A 24,966-nucleotide genomic window follows, 5' to 3' on the forward strand; every position below is an offset into this window, starting at 1 on the left:
GCAGCACGACAAGAATTCATTGTAGAGAGCTTTAAAGTTGGGTGGTGTTTTCATGAATTTACTTTTGCGTATAGTGTATATTTTGCATATAGCATTTGGCCATAATGACAATTGTGTTAGTCGACAAAATGTTCTCGTCTTTCTCAGCTACATGATAAAAAAAATATTATTTTTTCCTGAACGACGTCACAGAAGCGTCAGAGCCGGTGGTTGAAGGCACGCACACACAGCTGCGTCAAGTTACCAGTTACAACCAGAAAAATAGAACACGTATTATATTTTGCCTTCAAAATAAAATTACACAATGAATAATCTTTGAAAAATGAGGCAATGAGCATACAGTTAAATAAAAACAAAATTCAGTCTTAACAACTAGGAAAAAATAAGCATTAAAAAATAAGTTTGTGACCAATTGTTAGCTCATACATGCGTCACGAGTTTTACTTTGAAAAACTAAACCTAAAGTACCCTTTTGGCTCTGCCCGGCTTGACGGTGATGAAGCAGCCCTGGAGCGCTCAGTCTGAGGATAATCGCAGGTAGTGAGGGTGGCGATCTGCCGACTAGGGGCGACAGAAGCAGGTGTCGATTTGTGTCCGACTCCAGCTTTAATCCAGCTCAGGTTTATAATACAATCATCCACCCAGGATCGTTGTTTTTTGTTCTCCTCCTCGATGATCCACGATGCGGTCCTCGGCTTGGTTCGTTGCCAATTGCGCTCTCATCCTCTGCACGCTCCGGTTGATTGACGGGGCCAAAGGACAGCGGCAGTGTAGCGAGGTGAGAGAAGCCACAGTCGATCGATATCATCTTGTTTCTCTGCATTTTATTGTGAATGAGCTCACCGACGGGGATTTGTGTAAATAAAATAAAAAACGCACCGATTGGGGTTGCTATAGCTGCACGCGCTGACAGTTGGTAATCCAGTATAACCACATCGAATACGATTAAAAATTGATGACACATTTCCGGGTAGATTTATTGTATGCTTTTTTTCCATATCATTTTCAGCAGGTTGAAAGGTGAATGCACCTTTAAATTGTAGCTGTTTTTGTTAAGATAATAAGTTTGAGCAAATCTCTGCTGAGGTCTGGTTCATGTTGAACTTCACCACTGGAGTGCTGTTTAAGGCTGTTATCAGTTTCCTGCATGGACCGGCCTTTCCTTCCCACTGGTCTGGCTCAGCTCAACACCTCCTCAGTCCAGGCTGGCAGCTCAGTCACACAGTCCCAAGATAGTGGAGCAACATTCCTTTAAATTATTGGCTCAATCTCTCTTTTCACACTGGTTAAGAGATTACTGCAGCTCTCCAGTGAAGGGCTGTGTGCTGCTAAATTTTGGGATAACTCAGTGTGACATCAGGGTTGATATTTTGGTTTAAAAGTAGAATACTGGGGGATATATGGGCAATATATATATATATATATATATATATATATATATATATATATATATATATATATGTGTGTGTGTGTGTGTGTGTGTGTGTGTATGTGTGTATATGTATATATATATATATATATATATATATATATATTATACCTTAGAATGAGCCATGTTTTTCATTTTTTTGTGTGTTTTATTTGATTTTCCAGGAATAGACAGATGACAGTTAATTATCCAATTATGCACACTTTCCTCTACCCACTCAAGCCCTTCATAACCACCCTCTACCCCGTGGCGCACATAATTAAAGAAAATGATAATAATAATTCTAATAATAGTTAGTTATAAGAGACAAAATAAACACATCTAAAAATAAATAAATAATGAAAAGGGAAAGAAAAAAAAACAGTTTTCAAAGATTTAATTGAAGTTTCATTTACATGTTGACATATGAAAGAAAAAACCAGTAACACAGGTCCAGCAGTGTACGATTAAGTGACAGAGTACTACCTAACCTAATAAATAAATAAAACAAGAAATAACTTAATACCTGAGGTTATATCTCATAGCTTTAACAAAAATCTGGAGATCATACGCTGTATGTACAGATGGACGACACGACCCCACTTACCCCCGCTATGCATAAGTGAAGCCAGAACATCCCGGATACGGCTGCTGCCGTCTTGCTCTGGTGATGTCATTCAGAGCCGGCGTCTGCGCAGTAGAGATTTGCGTGGTGGAGAAGTCTGATGAATTGCAGCGCCACTGAACGTGAGTCCTCGGATTAGCACACACAGCTGTCAATCAAGATGGAAAATCGCCTTTTTTGTGGAATTAAATAACTCATTAAAACCAAACTGATCATAAAAACGACCACTTGAACAAACATCATGAGAACGTTATGAGACGTACCTTAAGTTTCTACAATTCTCACTGCGAGATGGGACTAAATCTACTAAAAATTGGCACACTGCTCCTTTAAATCTCATGAAATGCATTCAGGAGCAGAGACTCAAATGCTGAATGATGGTCTGCGATGAGTATTGAAAGTGACCACAGCTCACAAGGTGATTTTACTGCAGCAGAATAAAAACCTATTCTTAGTGCAGATGTAATGTGAAATCTTTGAGTTTGGAAAGAAATTAAGCTTGATTTGGCCCCTATTTTCTCTTTATCTTCAGCGTGACTGAGCTCTATCTCCAGACCCTGCAGACACCAGTAAAAATCATTCCACACACAGCAGCCTGCATGTGCTGCGGTGTCAAAATCTGGTTTGGCTCAAGGAGCAACATTATGTAAACTGTCAGAAATTAGGCCACCCTCCTCTGTAGCAGGAAGATGGAGAGAAGCTCTGTGGAGGCGAGAACATCAAGCTCATCATGGTATTTACTCCAGACCACAGATTAAAAATGAGAAAATGTCTCGTGTTCATCCTGAAAATGTGAAAAGCTGCTGGTAAATTCCCTTCGCCTGCTGCCATCCCCCCTTTTCTCATCGCCATGGAGATGGTATGTTGTGTATCCAGGGCAGAAGAGTGGCTGTGGCTTGAGAGATAACACAGCGTAACAGGCGGGTCATGTTTTAAAAGCCCCGAGCAGCTGGATACGCAAGTTAATTTCAGTGCTGGTTGCTAATGCAGTATCATCAGCCATTCACTCTTCGATGCGTTCTCACTCAGACTGAGTGACTCAGGGCTCTGGTGTGGGTGGAGGCCTCTTGTGGTGTGATGTTTACTGACCTGGCCTACATTCGCTCATTGTTTGGGTCTAAGACTGTTAGGGCGACAGATCTCTAATGCAGATGTTTTGTGTGTGTGTATAATTGGCAGACGGACTACTACTATGAGTACACAGAGTGTGACAGCACAGGATCTCGGTGGAGAGTGGCCATCCCGCAGAGCCCCGGGGCCTGCACCGGACTACCAGAGCCAGTGCGCGGCACCGAGTGTAGTAAGTATGTGTGTGTGTGTGTGTGTGTGAGATAATAAAAGTTGTTGTGCATATCTCACCTTATCATTAGCCTGGAATTTCCACCACTACAACCTGACTGACCCTGTTTGGATAACCTCAGTCCTTATTTTTTAATTTTTTTTCACTAACTTTTGTTTTTAGCTGGTCTTTTAATTGTCTTGTTTTTTATAGTCCACTCACAGAGTTTATTAACATACTTTTAAGCCCTTCCTTGTAGTAACTTTATTTTGTGGTTGATTTTTTTTTGTCTTTCATATTGTTCTTTTGGAGTTGTATATTTTGATTTTGTATTTTTGTTCCATCCCGAGACAGAGATTTTTAATCACAAGAGTTTTTTCTGGTGAAATTAAGGTTTAATAAAATAAATAAATAAAAATTCTCCATGATACGCCTCTGGGCAAACAGATTTCCTTATACAGTGAAATAGGGGGCATGGCAGACAGCGAGCACGCTCCTGTCACTTTATAATGAGTGATTCACCAACATACGCACGGTGGTAAGAACAGAATCATCTGGTGTGCACGTGTCATGAGTTCAACGGTAGTTTTGCAAGTGCTCTTATTTAATGCGCAGAGTTTTAGTGTTTCTATGCATATATTAGTAAATGTGGTCCAATGTGAGGAGTGCCTATGGTTTGCATGTTTCCACATTTTACCATAAGTGTGTCATGCGGCGCAGGACTTAAACTGGTCTGTGCTTGGTCTCAGTCTTGAAACATGAAAGAAGGCAATGAGCAATGAAAGAAGAAATTACCAAAAATTTAAAAACTTCCAAGGAAATTACAAGAAATTTATTTTAAAAAATTTAAAAAAGATGTAAAATTAAAATTTAAATATAGGCTTAATTGTACGTAAAATTATAATAATCTTATAATATATTTTTAAATATAAAATCATGATCATTATAAATACATTTCCTCCTTAGATTTTTCCACCTAGACCTTTTCCCTCACTTTTAAAAAATAATTCTTTTGTAATTTGTGATTTTTTTTTTTTAACCAAAATGCTAATTGCCCCCCTCCCCCATGTTTTTGAAAGAAATTGCACCAATTTCCTCAAGGTTCAAAGGGTTAAATACTTGTGAAAAGTGTATGAAAAATAAAAGTGATGATGCTCCAGGTTTCACAGGGTTAAAACTTGTCCAAATTGAGCTTCTTACAAATGAATGAATAGACAAAGTTTGCAGTTTGGTTTGGTGGCAATGATTTAGTGAGTCACGGCGAGTGTTAAATTCCTGTCTTTGTTGAAGGGGGGGCTCCTCACAAACATCTCAGTTGTGGTGAATGGCGCCTTATCAACATGGAGCCAGGAAGACAGACTTTTATTGTGTAAAAGGACACCGGTGTTCTGTGAGGTGGTCATGCAAGTTTGTTCTTTGTTAGACCTTCTCAGAACAGGTTTTCCCTGCGCTGTCACAACACCATCTCACCAGTGGCTCGGCTCAGCTTATCATTGGTGAGATCTGTGTGCAATTAAAAGGTCACTCACACAGCAGGGTGCACGTGAATGGACAGTGAGACTTTAGATATTTTACAAATGAGTAAACTGCATCCAGTGAAAACTACTCTAATGATATTAATGGATCATTGTGAGATGAGAAGGCTTGTCCTGAGGAATGTTCCTCCCATATTTCTTGCAAACATCTGCATCTTCATGTTGCATACTTGGTAAAGGTTAAACTCTTAACACTTTTTGTTATTTTAAACTTTTTTTTTTGTTTCCTTCTTCCTGTTCAAACTTCTACATATATCACTGGAAGAACACCGGATACTTGTTTCCTCATATCTGTTAAACTATCTTGCATAAGCTGATGCCATCCATTATGCAGCATAATGCATTGCAAGAGACCTACTTAATACTGTCAGCAATTAATTATGTCACCATGAAAATGAGTGTCGCAGCAAACTGCCCTTAAATCAAATCACACCCACAAGCACCTTCTGCTGCACACATTTACACACACTACTTCCCCTTAGACAGTGTGCTACACAAAGCCTACCCACACACCCATTTAGCATTTTTTGCAAGGGTTGCTGTGAAGCACAGAGGCATCATAATTACATTTGACCAGCTCAGGTATGAGGAAAAGCTGGCACTGTCAAAACATTGGCAGATGCAGACAACGTGATGACTTAGTGTGGACAAAAAGCGCAGACAGACACAGTGTGTAACAGGATGTAAGGATTAAGATCAGCAGGGCTACATTATGCTGAATGCAGCAGTGATATGCATGAATATTTCTCTGTTATCCTCAGTCTGTGTGATTCTATAAAGTGTGTATGATTTTTGCAAAGACGGTTGGAAAAATGACTTAACCAATGTGATACTCTTCATCTTTCCTCCCCTCTGTGCCCGGTCTCTGTGTCCTCCAGCTTTCTCGTGCAAGGCGGGCGAGTTCCTCGAGATGTCGGCTCAGGAGTGTACCCAGTGTGCAGCAGGAAGCTACTCTCTCGGCAGCGGCATCCGCTTCGACCAGTGGGATTCAATGCCTGCTGGATTCAGTAGCCTGGCAACCTCGCTAGAAAACAGTCCACGCGGAGATGACGGGCTCACCTGCAACAGGTGTGTGAGTAGGACACGAGATAAACTAGAATTCAAATAGTTACGTTGTAAAATTAATTTTTTATCCTTTTTTTTCTTTTAGTTCATCCTGGGTGCCTCAAGGAAACTATCTTGAGTCCAACAGAGATGAATGCACAGTCTCTCTCATCTATGCTGTCCATCTGAAGAAACAGGGCTCGGTCATCTTTGAGTACCAGTATCCAGACAACAACCTGCTGTTCGAGTTCTTTGTGAGTTTATTTATTTATTTTAAACTTTTAGGGAAACTTTATCTATTCTTCTGATGGCCCTGACACACCAAGCTAATCACCAGCCGCTGGTCACTGTTGGGCTGTTTGGGGGTATCTGTCACCCTAGTCTTTGTGGGGTGTCTGGTTTGTCTAAGTGCATGCTGTGTGTGTGTTTTTTATACAGTTCAGTATATTTTTTCACAGTAGTTTTGTTAAAATCTAGTCGCCTTGGAAAAAAGTCAGTTTAACTGAGAAATGCAATTTCTTCATTTGAGCTGTTGTCAGTCTCTTCTGTGTGTTTGATCATCATGTGTCCAGTCCTGTCCATTTTGTTTTATTTCTATTTAAATTTTAACCTGTGCTGTCTTGGCCAGGTCTCCCCTGCTAAAGAAATTTCCATCTTAAGGGACTTTCTGGTTAAATAAATCAAGCAATTCAGTCATCATAAATGACCTGAAAACGTATTCTCATGTTAATACAATGGCGAAAAAATGTCCGATTTAGTTAAAAATAGCCCCAGATCATTGTCAGGGAGACCTCTAATGAGATGCATGCATCAAACAACATACTATACTGTGGGAATATAACGATAGCAGCATAATATAATAGCAGGAAAAGCCAATTCCAGAGCCCTGCTATTGTGCATGCTGCATGGCTCACTGACGTGGCTCACTGCTGAGGCCCTTAAATAGAACGGAGCATTAATTAATGTTATCAGTGGCACCTGTGCTTTTGTCCGCTATGGCAAGTCAAATGATGAGTCTCTTAATTAGTGCTTAATTAAAGGCAGATGTGCTGTAGAGATCAAGATTTGAAATTAATTGCATCTTGGTGATCTGTAATAAAGTTCGGATTTTAACATTTTTTAACATTTATTTTTTCATGATGACAGACAGATGCTTTCACAAACACACAGTTCCTCATAGAGATAAAAATTCACATCAATATTTGTTTTTTTACTGTGTCTATAATGAATAATGTAGTTATAAAGCACTACCATAAAAGAGGTGAGAGTTTCAGCTGATGATGATTTGTGTGTGTTTAGATCCAGAACGACCAGTGTCAGGAGCTGGATCAGTCTGCTGATACAAAGTGGCTCAAGCTCACCAATCATGGTGAATGGGCGACCCATACGGTAAGTGTTGCACGCTCTAAGATGAACAATAGCTGCGGAGGACACGTCTTTGGCAGCTGGCCTTGTTCTCTGGAAATTAAATGTGTTGAACTCAGATGGAACCGCAAGAAATGGGTGGGTACAAGCAGGAAGCCTGTTAGTAACACAGAGGAGGCTTGCATCACTTGTTGTTGTCTCCAGTAATTTTCCAGTCACACTGTAAAATGAGTTTCAGTCTTTGAACTGTGAGTAAAAATTGGCAAGTAGCTGTAATGTCGTGAGCAGTGTGTTTGTCCTCCTAAGAATATTTTAGAGCTTTTCTCCTTTAGCTAGAGGTCAGATTTAATTACATTAATATTTATATGGTACAAACGTGGTACAGTTTTCTTTAGATTTAATTAAACCAAGAAAATGTGTTCACAGTTTGATTGATTAAATGAAATTTAGCAGTTAAGTTTGCATAAGTAGCACATGTTATGGCTGCATAGTTTTTTGTAAGTTTAATGTACATGCTTTACACGATCAAATTAGTGACCTCATTGCATCAATGATTGGGGATAGGAATTGATACGATTTTACTGATACCATGCGATTATTGATTCTGTTTATTGGTCTGATTCATTATTCTCTTATTGATTCCTGATCAGTTTTGTGAATTGAGAAAAGTAGGCCTGCACAGGTTTTCAGTGTCAATACAACTGTTTTGACACAGTTCAGAAAACAGAGTGATGCATGTGGTGCTGCATGGCGCTAATGTCATTATGACTTTGGATATGTAAAGGATGTGCTGCTTGGTTTGGAAACAGTGGCACTCCTGCGTAGAGCGCCAAATACATTATGGTGGAATTTATGCCAGTAATGTATAGAAAGATGCTTTAGCATATTTCTGGTGTTTACCTTAAAATCATTTTTCAGACATTACAAGTAGCTGTAATGTCATTTTTTGTAGTGAAATGAAGCAACACTTTGGAACATTTCCTTCATCTACAAAGAGTCCTTCATGTTGCAGGTTTTCAGCACGATTTTGACATTATTGTTTTGCAATGTGCAACTGTCAGAAAAACATGCCGGCATCAATAAAAGGAATTGATGAGTTGCAGTTGAGTTTCTCAACTGGAACTGGTTCTTTATTCGCATCCCTCCCAATGATGCACTTTGAATTATTAAATTAAACCATCTGAAGTTGAACATTTTCCTTTAGTTATATAATGTAATTCTGATGTAAAATAAAGTGCTTTGTGTGCATATTTTGTTTTCAAAATATTCATCGTGCAACTTTGTGCTTTATTTCCATTTAAATTAAATGATCATATGCAGTGAGGGCTCAGTTCTCGCATCTGGGCTGGTCGTGGACAGTAATTTTAGGATGGCATGTCTCATTAATTGGAGTTACACAAACCACAGCCAGACTGTTTGTCTATGCTGCTCTCTGCTGTGTTCCTGCCACAGCTTGACAGATAATACATTAAATTGTGTGCTTTAGGTTAACCTGAAATCTGGCACCAACATCCTGTACTGGAGAACGGGTGGGGTCCTGATGGGGACCAAAGGGGTGAAACCTGTTTTGCTGAAAAATGTTCAAATAGAGGGTCAGTAACACATTTCTGTTTTCCACACTTCTCACTGTAATCAATAAATTATCGATACAGTTAAATATTTTCCTTTTAATTCTGTATTTGTCATTTTTCCTTCTACCAGGAGTCGCCTACACATCAGAGTGTTTCCCCTGTAAGCTGGGGACATTCAGCCGAGCCCCAGGCTCCTCCACATGTGAGCCCTGTCCTCGGGACACCTATGCTGGCCACGGCGCCAGCTCCTGCACTCCCTGTAACACGACCACTCAGTATGCAGGTAGGAACACACTCTCACACACAGAAAAAGGTTTGCAGATGTTCAGCGTCTCAAACCTGCACTAATGTTGAATCTCTGGAGCCAAATAATGAAACTGCAGTGCAGTATTCAGTGTAGCCTGATTGCTATCAGTGCTGCTCACAGAAGCACGTAACACCGCCAAAGCATAGAAAGACAGCTTGTCCTATTTTCAGCCACATTGGTCAAACTTCTGAAGAAGAGACATGCTTGTTAGTTCAGTGCGGGGGGGCTTGTGTGATCGCAAGGGAGTCGCAGATTTTTGGTAGACGATGTAGCAAGAAGGTTCTTGTATTTTTCATAAAACTCCTATATTATTTCCATTTAAATAATTTTGTTTTCTGATACGCTATTTCTAAGGATAAAAGTGATATGCCCCATGCTCTATTATAATGTGATTCTCAACCAGGATTTTTTTTTTTTACTCAAAAACATTTCACATGTAAGGCAGTCACTGTACTAGACCCCCCTTGAGAGAATTTTGGTAAAACATTAGTCATGATAAGAGAAATCTGTCAGACTGACCTGATAGTTTTAATCATATGTAATATTGTACTTCCTTTTATAATTTACTTTGATATAAAGAATCTTCACTTTGACAGGTTTAAGGTTTTTTCATATGAGGCTGTGAATGTGTGTCGTGTTTAGTAAAGTCACACAGACGTGACTGTAAGAAGGTTAGAGTATTCTGAACGTATTACATTTTTAATTCAGTACACCTCTTTATGCATATTGCATGACCCCTTAGCTTCACTGCTGTGTTTTTAGCAAAATATCATGCTAAAATGTTCCTCCTCAAAGGCACGTTATTCCGTCTATTTTTCTGTGCCTCATCTGCATTCACAACTTGTGTAACATATTCCTCAGTCCTCACAAAAAAAGCGATGAAAAAAAAACTCTTTGCATTTTTTATGTCCTTTAGTAGTATTACCAGTACTAATATTATTTCCATGCATATTTAGCATTACTGACGTCTCAGAAATTGTGCAAAAAATCAAACTGATGTGATTTCTTTTCACCAAACATATCATGGACTAACATTAAATATATCTACTTTTATCATAAAAGGCCAACTCAACTGTTCGGTAAAAGATGGTTTTAGACAGTAAAAAAATCGTACTGAAGGAATTTTTTCACTGCATATATAATGGATAACATTTAATGTATCATTTAACAACAATGAAAGATGAGAAGTTCATTTTTATATTTAGCAAATAGTTGGTAGCTTAACTTCCTTACCTTTACCACCAAAGGGTAAATAGACTGTTTGGTAGAGCGTGTTTTTAAAAAGTTATTTGACCATTATTAGATTTTTTAATAAAAAGCAAAGCAACATCTAGTGGATTTTTTAGCATAACAAATTTAAACTGAATGGTAGAGATGGCTCAATCAGGTTTAGTTCAGTTCAACACATTTTTCATCAAGATATGTTGACTCAAAATATACTCTACCAAACATGTGAGCAGGACGTTAGAGGGATATTTTGCGGTTTGCTACAGTATTAGTGATGTTCAGTGTAAATTCTGAAATGATTTCTGCAGTTGCTCTTTTTAAATGATAGCCACTTTTCTTTTGCCTTATCACAACATTTATTTTCCAAGCTGAGGGATCTGCTGTGTGTAAGGACAGACCTCCGTGTTCCAAGAAGGACTATTTCCGGATTCACACGGCATGTGACCACGAAGGCAAGGTGAGATAAAAGATGCCACCTCTAGATTAAATACCTGTCAAATTTTTGTAATCACAGTTTCAGTTCCAGTCCATCACGCTCCATCTCTGTGTCATTGCAGACGCAGGTCATATATAAGTGGATTGAACCTAAGATCTGTCTGGAGGGCGTATCTGGAGCTGAGTCGCTGCCTCCAAGTGGAGAGAGGGAGCCCTGCCCCCCCTGCAACCCTGGTTTCTATAACAATGACACAGCCACCTGCTCACCGTGCCCACCAGGGACCTATTCTGATGGGATGAAACGTACTGGAAACTTGATTTATATTTAATTCCATGGTGCCATTTTCCTTCCCTTGAATTTTTGCTTATTGTGTGTTTTTTTTATTGTGTTCATCCCACAGCATGTATGCAGTGTCCAGCGGGCACCGAGCCCACCTTGGGTTATGAGTATAAGTGGTGGAATATTCTTCCTGCAAACATGAAGACCTCCTGTTTCAATGTGGGCAACTCCAAATGTGACACCATGAATGGTGGGTATTTTTGGCAAGATATGTCCAGTAGTGCCCCCTCTCTCTCTCTCTCTTTCGGGCCTTTAACAAGCATTTAAATCATTGAAAAGTGAGAGAATTGGTTTGATTACTCCAAAAACATTGGAAAAAAGGCAATCAGCAACTTGGCATGAAATGTGCTGCAAACTGCAAAAAAATTAGTAAAAGGTGTCAAGAGAATAATCTGAAATTTAGCTAGAAAAGAGAGAACCATTAGAAAATGAACTAGGAAAAAATATTAGAAAACCATATTTGTAATTATATATTTAAACTTTGATTACAGAAAAAATATTGTTATTTATTATTATTTTATTGTTAATTATTTATATTTTATTTAAGCACTTTTTCCAGGTTCTTTTCCTATTTTTATTCGTTTTTTTAATAATTTAAGGTAAGTTTCTTGTTACTAATGTACTAATACTAATACAAATTTTTTGGGTCATTTCTTGTTAAGTTGCTCATTACTTTCTTTACTTTTTTAAAAAGAAATCAAGCAAGTTTTCTCGGGTTTCAAAGTGTTAAAGGACTATGTCAACATTGTGGGACATGTGCTTATTTGCTTTCTTGCTGCAGTAAGCTGAAAAGATTGATGCAACTCATATCTATATGGTAAATATGAAACTGAAGCCAAGAGATGGTTACCCTAGTTTAGCACAAAGACTGGAAATAAGAGTACAAAGCTCCTCTGGCTCTGTCCAAAGGTAACAAAGTCCACCTAACATCACTTCTTAGGCTCACTGATTACACATTATATCTTGGACTATTTATTTGCCAGAGGCAGTTACTTCTGGAGTCTCCTCCATGGATGTACAAAGAGAACTGGATACAGTGTTTGAGGCCGGGCCCCTTTCAGTCCTATTAAAGTTTCTCAGTTGGGCATGAAGCCAAAAAAGGTCGTTTTCTGGGGTATAAAATTACCCAGATCTTCTGCTTCATTGGGCACATAGAGCAAGCGCACTACAGACTTTTGTGAGCCAAGAGACCAATTTTTTTAATTTCATCCTTTGGCCAAATGGTTTCACATGATGAACCAGGAAGTTGTAATTCCAATATTTGGCTGGTGTGAAAAAATTGTGCTGAGTTAAGCTATCTGGCTTCTGACTCGGTAGAAAAGCGTTGCCAGCAAAACCATTGTTTCCCTATGTTACACCACGCCTGTCGGGCACTCCGCTCTTGATGCTGTTTGTCTGGCAGTTTTCGGGTGCACATAAAAGTTAAACTATTTTCAACTTTCCAGCTCAAGGCACAGAGTCATACCGCTCCCAATTGTCACTTTTGGCCCCACTCCACAGGCTTCTAGCTGTTTTTCCAGATGCGCTTCTAAGGCGTTTTTGGAGTGGTTGTGTCTTGGTGTGATTGGCCTCATTTTGTTGTAAAAACGTAAAGATGGTATCAATCTTTGCAACTTACTCTCAGCAAGAATGAGAGTAGATGTATTCCTTTCATGTAGATCGACCAGAGTTCCATGTTATCTAGCTGTATATTTATCTTTAAATAACTGAGTAATGTGGATTTGATCTGCCCTTCAGGCTGGGAGGTGGCAGGTGATCATATTCAGAGTGGAGCAGGAAGTTCAGATAATGATTACCTCATCCTCAACATCCACGTCCCTGGCTTCAAGTGAGTACAACCATGTTGCGTTTTTCACTCTCCATCACTCTAAGCATTGAGTTGTCTGTTTCTTTTGTTGTGGCTGATTTTGCTCGTCTCTGTTTGCATCTGCCACCAGGCTCCCTACGTCTATGTCGAGCCACTCTGGGACGGAGTTTGGTCGCATCACATTTGAGTTTGAAACAGTGTGTGTAGCTGACTGCGAACTCTACTTCATGATGGTGAGAACAGCTCCTGACAAATGTTTGCTGACAAACATTGTTATTGTATAGATGATGTGACTTAAGTGAATGCGTTTTTTTTTTTATTTAGGATGTAAACAGGAAGAGCACTACGGTGGTGGAATCGTGGGAGCGAACGAAAACAAGACAGACCTACACACACGTCATGACAAAGAATGCCTCAGTGTCTTACACATGGGCTTTCCAGAGGACTAACCAGCCTTCGGATGTAAATATAAGTTAACGTCTTTTATTTATATTCATATTGGGGCTAGCAATCTGTAGTGCTTAATTTTTTAAAATATACCTTTATTATTGTTTTTTGTGATTTTATTTTGTCTCAGTTTCCTTCTTTCAATCAATAATTAGGCAGTTGTTCAATAATTTCCCCTTGAAATGATTTCCTAGAGGAATACATCACCCTCAAATGACCATTTCTATATCAATCATTCACAAAGTGTTACGTTGAATTCATTAAGAAAATGTTTTTCTGGCTTGCCACAGGTTTGTTTGTGTTATTTTGTGACTTTGGTGTTTTAATGGGTTAGTTTAGATTCACCAAAGTCACACAAACAAACTCCAGATTAAAATTACTTTTCTTCTAATGGAGTTTGGCTTGAAAGAGAGCTACATTTTCTGTCTGAAACAGCTTTACTTTTGGGGACCACTAAGCATATGGCTGGATAAATGAGACTCTGATTATACTGCATGAGTTGTGTGACGTTTTGATATATTGCTGTTCTCTTGTTAAATGCAGACCTTTTATTTCAATTCATCAAGGTGAATGATGAATCTAACATTGAATTTCTTTATGAATTCATCAAGAAGTGATATAAAATGGTCATTTGAGGGGAGAGGTATTCCTTTAAAAAAGATCGCCCAGCAAGTTAACATATATAATAACATTTTGTTTCATTGTGCATGTCCACAATGAAACCCCGAGTTCAGCTGTGGAGGTCAGGTTAGGACTTAACCAACTGGTCCTTCAAACAGTCAGGAAACCTGGCCTAGTGTCTTGTGGTTCAACCTTCATATTCAGCGTCTTATGTCAAGAAACAAGGCAGCTCTGACAGACTTCCTGACAGTTTTCAGAGCTCCTAATGCAGCAAGTTCAAATAACAGCTGGGACAGCCTTTATTCCTGTAAATCCACTCCACACTTGGTACACCTAACACTCCCTTCTGTGGGGTATCAAAGATACTGTCTGAGGTGGTGTCAGTGTTTAAACCAAACCACAAATCAAACAGACTACTTTATCACTGGGCTCGCTCAGGCGAAGCTTGAATCATTAACCTGTTCTTTTAAATTACCTGTTTTGCAGGAATGAGGGCATTATAAGTGAGAGCAGAACTACACCTTGTATAAAACACCCAAACTGTGCTTTGTGATCCATTGTTTTTGTAGGGCTTTGTGTTCGAGCACCATCAACAGCCGTGGCTGGAGGCATTATGTTTTAGGTTGTCTGTCCGCACAGATGTCCACTTTGACTCCAGGATGAGCTGATTAGATTTTGTTTGTCATAAGTCAACGTTCAAGGTCACTGTGACCTCGTCTCTTTCATTCTTGTGAATGCAATATCTCAACAACACCTGAGGGAATTACTTCAAATTTGGCACAAACATTTGAGTAGACTCAAAGATGAGCTGACTAGATCTTGGCTGTCAGAGGTCACAGTGACCTTACATTCATCACATTCCTGTGAAAGTGATGTCTCAAGAAAGGTCACTATGACCTTGCATCCGTCTCGTTTTCATGAGCGCAATATCTGAAGATGGCCTTCAGGAAGTTTCCTCAAATTTGGCACAAACGTCCACTTGGACTCAAGAATGAACTGATTACACGGAGGCATAGAACTGCTTGGCGGTATATCTAGTTTTTGTATAAACCTCTTAAACCACCACAGCAAATATTAGCAGCATATTTCTTTCCATGTTTGTCTCTCTCAGGTACGGCGATATGTCAACGATGTGGCGCGAATATACTCAATCACAGTGAGTAATGCTGTTGATGGGGTGTCTTCTGGGTGTCGCGCTTGTGCCCTCAGCACCCAACCCTCCAGCTCAACGTGTGTGCCGTGCTCACCTGGACACTACATAGACACGCTCACCAGTCAGTGCACAGAGTGTCCGCATAACACATACCTCGCTTCTCACGCCACGCCGGGCCCAGACGCCTGCAAACCCTGTGGACCAGCCAGCAAGAGCGACAAGGTTTGTTTGTGTTGCGGAGAGGAATCAAGCTCTTATAAGTTGTTTTCGTGGCACTTTTACACAACTGTATACCTGATTTTTTTTTTGTTGTTTTGTTTTTATTTTACAGGACCACAGTTTATGTTACAGTGACTGTCACTTCACCCACACAGAGGGAAATGTCACTCTGACTTATGACTTCAGCCTCATTGGCTCTGTAGGATCTCTAATGAACGGCCCGAGCTTCACCTCCAAAGGAACCAAGTACTTCCACCACTTTAACATCAGCCTGTGTGGAGGAAAGGTGTGAAGAGGACACACACACATGCAGAGAAAATTCACTCAAAAGTTTGTGTGTATGAATGCAGTGCCCTTGTTATTTGCTCTTTTTCTTCATTTCAGGGTCAGTTGGCAGTATGCACAGACAATGTAACAGACCTATCCATCACCGACTCCCAGAGGGAGATGGGTGAAGGAGCCAGTGCTGTCAAGACCTTCATCTGTCAGTCAACCATAATCCCAGCGACTGGACGAGGCTTCCACACAGCGCTCGCCTCGCAGTCCATTAACCTGGCTGACACATTACTCGGTTAGTGAGCGTTAGACGCAGACAGTGGTGCTGCGAGTTACATTTGGTGTGTTAATACTGCTGTACTCAACTCAAGTCAGTGCAGGAGAGCAGAGAGATGGAGGTTTTTTTAAAAACCTTGTTGTGTTCAGCTCTCTTTTCACCTGCGCTCATCTGCTTTATTTTATGGTGTCATGTTGCCTTTGAGCCATAGAGGGCTCCAGGGACGATGTTTTTCTGTTCGCCAACCTGGACGCTAACATCACCCTGGTTCCCTCATCAAAAAGCCTGTGGGATTTTTTTTTTTTATTGGATTCTGGATCATTGCAGAAAATAAGCTGTGTGGTAAACAAACATTTGAGACTTTCATATTTTATTCAGCCAGATAATCTTTTCAGGATTTTTGAAGCCACAATGCAGTCGCCCAAAGTAAAAAGCTATTGCGAGAACTATGGTCAGGTTGCCACCAATATGAGGTTGTAAAGCCGTGTTCGATGCGGATCGTCATGATGATGTTCTTTAGTCTTATTTAGCCACTTGTTAGCAATCGTCTTTTTTAAGACACATAAAAGCTTCAGTGTTTGCAGGTGGAGTATTTACTAATGCATTTTATGTCGTGAAAGTCTCTTAAGGGTTAGGGTTATGGTTGTGTTAACCACAGACTTTATTTCAGGCTTCTAACAAAAAACACATTGAAAAAACATATTGACTTTGAGTTGAAGGAACCTGAGGTGCTAAGTCATTTCCGGTTTTTAAGACTCATTACTGGGGTTCTCCATATAGAAGTTGTGTTAAGTTACTGCTGCTGAAAACTACACTTTTCATTATTTAGCTGCTTCACAATAAAAGCTTTTAATTTACAAAATAACGGGGGGCTTTATTTTGAAGAATATGCAGGCAGTCAAATGTGTAACAGTGGACTGATATAACTTGTTTGATGACTATTTTTCAAGAAAAACAAGTGTGCAGAGAGGAAGAGTACAAGCAGAAACAGCCACAGTGAGATGGTAGATGAAGAGCTGCACACAACAGGAAACCAACAACAGATACTTTTATTTTACCTGCTGTGCTGTTAGATGGAAAAATGCAAGAGAATAAAGCGGCAACTTTAGCCATAGATCATCCCTGCTTCTTTTAAATCTCATCGACTCAAGACAGTTAGCAGCAGACACACCTTCAGCAAGTTGTAATTGTCACATAAACCCCTGCCGTGCTGGGCTGAAGAGCCTCGTCAAACCGAGCCAAACCAAGCCAGCACGTGTATGGAAAAACAACAATAATGGCAATTTTATGTTACGGAAGAGAGACAACCAAAGACACATTCATTGTTCATGCACAAATTAAATCAACCCTCCTTTGTCTATAAATAACAGGAGTGACGGTAGATAATACACTTGATGGAATAAGGGCGAGACCAGAGCTGTACCCCCAGACCTCCAAGAAAGTCCCTGATGTCAACTTCTATTACAGGTACCTCTATCAGGTCAGATATTTTTTTTCTATGTCAAAAAAAAGTAGAACTCTTAAGTTTCTGTCTCGCTTTTCTGTTGCTCAGGTCCTTGGAGCCGACCTCATCTTGTGAGTCAGGTCGAAGCGCAGTGGTGACACTTCGCTGTAACCCAGAAAAAAGCACTAAAGGAGAGCTCTCGGTTCCCAGGTGCTACATCCCTGTCACTGTTTCACCGTTCCCTTGTCTAATATCACATGTGACCCTTATCTGTGCAGTGATGTGGTGCAGAAGTGACAGCGTGTGTTTGGCTTTTACAGCCAGTGCCCTGCAGGAACATGTGATGGCTGCACCTTTCATTTTTTATGGGAGAGCTCGGGAGCTTGTCCGACATGCACGGCGAGAGACTACCATCAGATCGAGGGAGCTTGCAAAGGAGGGCACCAGGTGCGTGTGGACACAGAGTTATCGATGGAACAGATTTGTTTTGGTTCTTGAGTGTAGCACATTGGATTTGAAATGAAACAAAGAGCTGACAGCTTTAATTTGAGGGTGTTTACACCCACATCCTGTTGACTGTGTAGAATTTAGAGCCTATTTTATTCTCCCGTTCCAACACTGTTCAGCCAATATGGATGCTAACACCCTCAAAGTCTTTGTTTCAGTCGAAATGCAGAGTGCTGGAGTTAAGCTGCTCCATTTTCAAGTGTTTATACAAAACTGAGTGAATGTTCTGAATGTTTTTAATGCTGTATGTGTGTGTATTCTTCTTCAGGACCTGCTGTATGTGTGGACTGAACCGAAGCTGTGTATGGGAGGTGTGACCCTGCCTGAAAAGAAAACGTTGCCATGTGAGGGTATGGAGTTCTGGGTACGGCTCGGTGCAGGGCTGGGAGCTTTCACCGCAGTGCTGCTCGTCTCTCTCACCTGCTACTTCTGGAAGAAGAACAAAAGGTACGATTCCCTGTTTTTATTCTCCTTTCATATTTCTTGACTTTTATTTTCCTTTTCTTGCTCCTCTTCTTCCGCCTTGTATTCTTTCTTAACTTGATCCCTGCTTATCTTTTTATTCTTTCCCTATTCCTTCTCATAATCGTCTCTGCTTTTTTCATTCTGTCCTTCCTTTGTTTTGCCTTCTTTTCCACCTCCCTACTCAGTGTTACTTCTTTTTTTCTTCTTTTATGCGTAGGGGTGCTTTTTACGCCTCAGCACAGATAACAGCCGAGACCAGAGGCATTACGTTTCAGGTTTTCCGCCCGTCTGGCCACTCCTTGTAGATGTGAAATCTTAAGAACGCCTGAAGGGAATTTATTCAAATTTACTACAAACGTCCACTTGGACTCAAGGATGAACCGATCAGATTTTGGTGGTCATAAGTCAAAGTTCAATGTCACAGTGACCTCATTTGTCTCATTCTTGTCAACGTGATATCTCAAGAACACCTTAAGGGAATTACTTCAAAGTTGACACAAACGTCCTTCCGTCGTAATATGTTTGAGTTTCCTCAAACTTGGTACAAAAGTCCAATTGGACTTAAGAATAAACTGATTAAAATCTGATGGTCGATGGTCAAAGGTCAAAGGTCAAGGTCTTGGTGACCTCATACGTAATGTTTTTGTCACCACCTTGAAACTGTGCTGATTGTGAAGCATACATGTTTTCACAGACATGGATGTAAACTGTAAGTGCAATTTGACTGGTCTTTGGAGGCATACAACCGTGTGGCGGTATATCTAGTCATCTAGTTGCCCCCCTTTCCTCCTCTCCTCCTGTGTCCCTCAAATTGATTCGTCTTCACCATCATAAAAGATCTTCCAACACCTTATATGCTGCTCGAGAAGACGAGACAGGACGCTTCTACAGGAACTTAGAGTAAGGAGAGACAGGTGTTTGCTCCATTAAAGTGTCTAATAAAGTGGCATGACTTCTATCTATCTACAGTGGAAGATATTTGAGGTTTTGAAATGATTTTTTAAAGCGTTCTTTGGACATTCATACCAGTCAGTTTGACAGGTGATTCAGCTGTGCAGCAAGCCTTAACTGACAACGCTGTGGAACCAAGGCTTACACATTTGGCAGCTTTCAGCTCCTCTGTCCTTGCTTTTCCTCCTCGTCTCTGCTGTTTGCATCTCCCATTAACAGGAGTAAGATGTGAGCAAAGGAAGCGAGGAGAAATGTTAGCATGATGAAATGCACCCTCATTTCTTTTCTTTCTCACTCTTTGCCGCAAGCTTTCTTTCTTTCTTTCTTTCTTTCCTATTTACTCTCCTCCAAAACTCCTGTCATTTGATCCTCTCCCTCCTGCCATTCTTTCCTTGTCACATGGCAGTTTTTGTCAATATTCATGAGGACAACATTAGTGTTTTTTCCAACAGTATTGATTCTGTCACTTGTCTCTTTGCTAGGCTGGAGTACAAGTACTCGCGGCTGGTGATGTCTGCCAATAAGGAGTGCGAGATGCCAGGAGCTGACAGCTGTGCTGTGATGGAGGGGGAGAACGAGGGAGACATGGAGGATGAAATCGTGTACACAAAACCTTCTCTGCTTGGCAAACTCAAAGCCATAGCATCCAAGGTGAGAGTCACAGCACCATTTTACTTTTAAAGTATAAGATGGTGAAAAGTCTTTTAAAAACTATTGCAAAGAGAGCGTGTTTGTGTTTGATTTCAGGGAAACGGAGAGCACTATGAACACGTGCAGCTCAACTCGTCTCATTCGAAAGCGTTGGTGTGGAGCTAGAGAGGTGGTGAAGTGAGGGAAGAGATCAGACCCTCAAGAGACTTTCCACTGAACGACCCCTTTAACCAATCACCCCTTTATGAGCTCTGGTACCTGGAATACCAACCGTGTGTACAAACACACACCTACACACACACATCATGCACCTAGAGCCAGGTTCAGAGAAGTCACACGAACATGGTGGCCTTAAAGCTCGGTACGACAAAGCTGTCCAACTCGAAGCATAGTACTGTGAAGCAGGTGTGTGTGATAGACACTTCCTGGTGATCTTCTGATCCAAACTGATGTCAGAAAGGCTGTTAGAGGAGCTCAGGGTAAGGCAAGGACCTAACTGATTGATGTTCTCTTTTGTTCATAATTATTTTAGTCTGCGTGGTGTCTAATGTCTCTTTAGACAGCCATGATGGACTTTGCCAGCAGAATCACCAATGATGAGTGTGTGTCCATCTCCCATTCACACACACTGCTGTAATCTGGCCATATCCGTCTCCTCATCTGTTTGTTCTTTTGCTTTGTTGAAATTATTGTAATGAGGAGAAGTGTTTCGCGGACTCATTGAAAAAATGAAGGTCATATTATGTGGATGAGGTTGTGGTGTTGACTGTCTATGTACGTCAAATAAATTATGATGTATTTATGTATAAATGGACCCAGTTTGATTGATTTCATTGTTGACTGATTCTTTTGAGAAACCCTCCGAATGGCTCAGAGACAGAGGGGTCTAAGTGGCATTGTGGGTGAAAAATAATGATTGATTGAATGATTTTGACTGTAGCACTTAGCTGAAATTTTGGGCTTATGTTCGGAACAAATAATCCATCAAACAATCTTAAAAAAATCAGGCGAATATTGTATATACTTCATACTTTTTCTCTCTTTTAAAATCATTTTTAGGCCTTTTCATTTCCTATTTTTTTTTAATCTCTTGCCAAGTAGCTCACAGCCTTTTTTCCATGTTTCCCAATGAAAAAGAAACCAAATCACTCAAGTTTCAAAGGTTTAAGTGCATGTGAAAGGCATCTGAATGCAGCACCAGAAAACTAAAGTCATTCCAGGTTTCAGAGGGTTAAATAAGGGCAGAAATACAGAAGACCAGGCTGGCAGGTGGTTAAAACTAAGGGCAGGCAACAAGCTCAAAGTAGAAAGCGGAGCAACTGAGCGGAGAACAACACAATGGCAGGGACAAACAGGGATGATCACAGACGGACTGACAAAGGAAGACACCGGTATATGTACACGGGGAGCTAATCAGTCGAACAAGACACAGCTGGAGAAGGTGGACACGGAGCAAATGAGAGTAACACTGAACAGCTGTGCAGAGACTCTGGGAGCAGTGAGGGACTAACAGGACCGATGTAAGACAGGTGTGACAGAGAATAGCTGGGAAACACACACACAAAAAAAACACAAGACATGACACAGTGGTGGACAAAGTACACACCTCTATTACTTGAGTCAAAATATAGATCCTCCTAGTCAAATATTCCTCCAGTACAATTAAAAATTGCAGAGTCAAATTATTACCTGAGTTAAAATACTGGAGTGCTTGCTTCTAAAAATATTTAAGTATTCAAAGTACTTAAAAATGATATTGCCACAATATATTTATAGAACCCAATAGTCAGACCTCTGTAAATTAGTTGTCTCACAAGCATTGGGAGCAAAGTATAAACGTTGTATCTAAAAATCAATCTCTGCCTCCAATGATATAACAATTTCAGCAACCTGAGAGATGTCAGAAGAAAGCACAATATACAAAGGTCTTACAACATTAGATGATAATGTCCGTCCTCTCTAAAATCCAGTTTGATCATCTGAAATTATATCTGAAAAACAAGGATCCAAATGACATGCCAGGACCTTGGCCAGTAGCTTTACGTCTGAATTTAACAAGCTTACTGGCCTCCAGCTGAGCAAAGCCTGTATTGATGCCCACAAAAACACAGATTTACCAAAGGACCACTGCTGTCTTTTTTTAAATTATGATTTATTTATTTTTTCTCGCCCAGAGATACGGGAACACCACTTCAACAAACAAATCACATGCGCAACTTCATGATCACAGTTTCTGGACTTTTGCATTTTAGACAAGAAAAAGAAAAAAATCCTCCACAGACTTTAAAGCAAATGTGACGAGTAAAAAGAGCCTTTATAGAGTTAAAGTACAATAAATATTTGTCTTTCAAATGTATTGAAGTCAAAGAAATACGTTTTAAAAACTAAAGCACACATACTCAAAACCTCTGCTTAGCACAGTACTTAAATAAATGTGTTTTCTTACTGCCCACCACTGAGACACACAAGGAGATAAACTACAAACTTAATCAGGACACAGACAGACCACGATGAACAAATAAAACAAGGAAAGCACAAACAGAAATCCTAAACGTCCCAAAGACAGCAAAATCATACAACAAAAAAGTTTTCACTGCACAATCAACTTCACATTTGAACAGTAAAATGAGAAGAAAAATTATTCTCTGACTGAACAAATTTCTGGTTCTCACCTCACTCAGCACTTTAAGTGTGAAAATTTAGAAGATTTGTTCAAGAATCAGTGGCAAAAATCACAAATCACAAGAAATTTGTTGAGAAGAGGTCAGATTTAAGGGTCAAAACGGTGTGTAGCTATTTTGACCCTCACCATGCCATGACTTCAGCTTATCTTAAATTAAGTTTCAGGATCAAATTGTCTTGTTGTGGGGATTCTTATAATATATATATATATATATATATATATATATATATATATATATATATGTGTGAACTGTTATGAGATTAAGCCCCTGTGGCTCTAAGACTTCACTTTCCTCAGCTCTTCACTGGCCTGCAGTGACTCTCCTGTAGAGGGCAGTGGAAAACAGAAGAAAAACTGACTGTTTTGTTGCTTCCTTGTAAGCAGACATTAGAAATGTGTTAACTGAACTGCTTCTGGCAAACAGTGGTGGAAAGTCACTCAGTACATTTACTCAGGCACTGTACTTAAATACAGCATTGCAGTGCTTGTACTTTACTTGAGTATTTCTGTTACATTGTAACTGATACTTCTTCCTCTGCATTTATCTGACAGTTACAGTTGCAGATTACATTTCAGATTAAGATTTTTCTTAAATAACATAGAAAGTCTCATAAGTACTATGCATTGTTAACAGTGTTAAATCCGAACTGAAAACAGAAGGAGAAAGGAGAAGATAACAGCAGCCAAAAATTTGAAGGTGTCAAGAGTAGAAGTGAAAAATAAAATGATTTATTTTCAACTCAGCAAACATAACAAGGTTCTCAAGATGTGGGGGAGGACGGGACAAAGCTTTTGTGCCAAACAAATAGAAATCAATATAACAAAACTAGGCCTGACTAATCCCTATCTTTGAAAACAAGAACACAAACCAAAGACCCACAGAACAAAACAAATCCAGAAGTACACCAAATAATAAACATAGAATTTATGGTCAAAAAAATTAACCACCTAAGTGAAAAAAGAGTGATTTTCTCCATAAATTTCTCCTGTGGTCGAGGTCCAAACAAGTAAAAGTAAAAGCAACCAATATTTTACTAAAAACTGAAGATTAAAGACCAAAAGTCCAAAAAATGACTACAAATTTGTGTAGCAGTACTTTGCATTTCCCCCGACACCCATATTTATCTCACAAACCCTCTAATTTTTCTTGTCACTCTAAATGCTCAACAGTGAAATGCCACATTGCTCATCTGTATTAACCCGTTCATAACCCAATTACGCTCCAAACACACAAAAAAGTATTATAATGATGGATTTCTTCTCTAAATGCACTAATAAATCATTAGCATTTTTTTGTGGGATACTTTTTTATGTGATTTTTTTCTGTCCATTCCAATGGTGGAAGAATTAGAAATCGCCTAAAAGTAAAAATGACCTTTTTTGGGCAAAATATCTCTTGAAAATAGTATGTGGAAAACCTCCAGAGATTAATATTCTGTGAACATAATCAACAAGATGCAATAAAAGCTGACTGTATCATTAGAAAATCAAATCTGGACAGTATTGCCTGATATTAACTTTATTTTTCTTAATTATTTTCTGTTGACATTCAGATTCACTGTCTGTTCTAATAAACGGATATTTCAATAAAAATCCTGAATAAAAACATGTATAAATAATATAAGATCTCATGTTTACTTTAAATGTTGTTTAAACACAAATTATGTATTTTATCTGTATGAATTACAGACTAAAACGTGCCGTACACTTCCTCCTTTCCTCATGGTCGGCAGTCCACTTTAGATGACATGGAGCACTGTGATTGGCTTACAGACATCCCATCAAATACATCTGTGAGTTTAGGTGGAGGTGATTTACAATTATTATAGATTTAGACAGTCTAGGAAAGTTATGTCCATTGGAATCGGATGGAAAATCTGAACAGTTTAAACCACCAACGGTGAAATTTTAGACAGCTGGTGGGATGTAGTCGTTATAGCTCAGTTTGTGGGGATTTTGCACAGATTAAAGTCCTCGAACCGAGTACGGTGGACATTATAAGCTCCATCAGTCAACCTCTAGTTTATATGTAGTAAAGAACAGCAACACACTTGAAACTTATAATTCATTATGTCACATCTATAATGATTTATGACTGTTGATATAATGTATCAGTAAGCATTTTGTGTGTTTATGAATGTAGAAATAAAGCATTATGAATGCATTATAATTCACTTTGAATGCTCTCATTATAGATGTGGTCTTCACAGAAAGTGTTACTGAGATTCCTTACTGTGGAGTAAAGTCCATGTATGAGTGTTATTTGTGTAATGACCTGAGCCTGCCATCAGAGGGCGGTCATTACCCGACTACAAGAACACACTCAACA

General features: G+C 39.5%; 1 protein-coding gene across 2 annotated transcripts; it reads left to right on the forward strand.

Moving 5' to 3' along the window:
• Positions 1–498: 498 nt before the first annotated feature.
• On the forward strand, positions 499–20,764 carry elapor2a (endosome-lysosome associated apoptosis and autophagy regulator family member 2a). Of its 2 annotated transcripts, none has more exons than XM_088079854.1 (22): positions 499–778; positions 3,213–3,333; positions 5,726–5,915; positions 5,998–6,145; positions 7,191–7,280; positions 8,743–8,848; positions 8,958–9,110; positions 10,730–10,818; positions 10,919–11,099; positions 11,198–11,326; positions 12,874–12,964; positions 13,074–13,176; positions 13,268–13,405; positions 15,123–15,167; positions 15,496–15,669; positions 15,768–15,954; positions 17,307–17,403; positions 17,489–17,590; positions 17,701–17,827; positions 18,156–18,334; positions 19,786–19,954; positions 20,051–20,764. In XM_088079854.1, exons 1-22 carry the CDS (start codon positions 683–685, stop codon positions 20,117–20,119), a joined length of 2,784 nt encoding a protein of 927 aa, XP_087935980.1. In that variant the 5' UTR covers positions 499–682; the 3' UTR covers positions 20,120–20,764. The 2 variants fall into 2 exon arrangements, with proteins under 2 accessions (XP_087935980.1, XP_042352658.2); XM_042496724.2 differs by having other exon boundaries at positions 500–778; positions 15,123–15,386.
• The last annotated feature ends 4,202 nt before the right edge of the window (positions 20,765–24,966 follow it).

This window comes from Plectropomus leopardus, chromosome 7 (genome assembly GCF_026936395.1).
Source record: "Plectropomus leopardus strain MGB_pleo_1.0 chromosome 7, ASM2693639v1, whole genome shotgun sequence".
Classification (NCBI taxonomy): domain Eukaryota; kingdom Metazoa; phylum Chordata; class Actinopteri; order Perciformes; family Serranidae; genus Plectropomus; species Plectropomus leopardus.

Coding starts and splice junctions, on each gene's coding strand:
- elapor2a (XM_042496724.2), top strand. CDS start 683: ATGCGGTCCTCGGCTTGGTTCGTTGCCAATTGCGCTCTCATCCTCTGC. Junction 7,281..8,742: donor GTGAATGGGCGACCCATACG/GTAAGTGTTGCA, acceptor TGTGTGCTTTAG/GTTAACCTGAAATCTGGCAC. Junction 15,955..17,306: donor CCTGGCTGACACATTACTCG/GTTAGTGAGCGT, acceptor TATAAATAACAG/GAGTGACGGTAGATAATACA.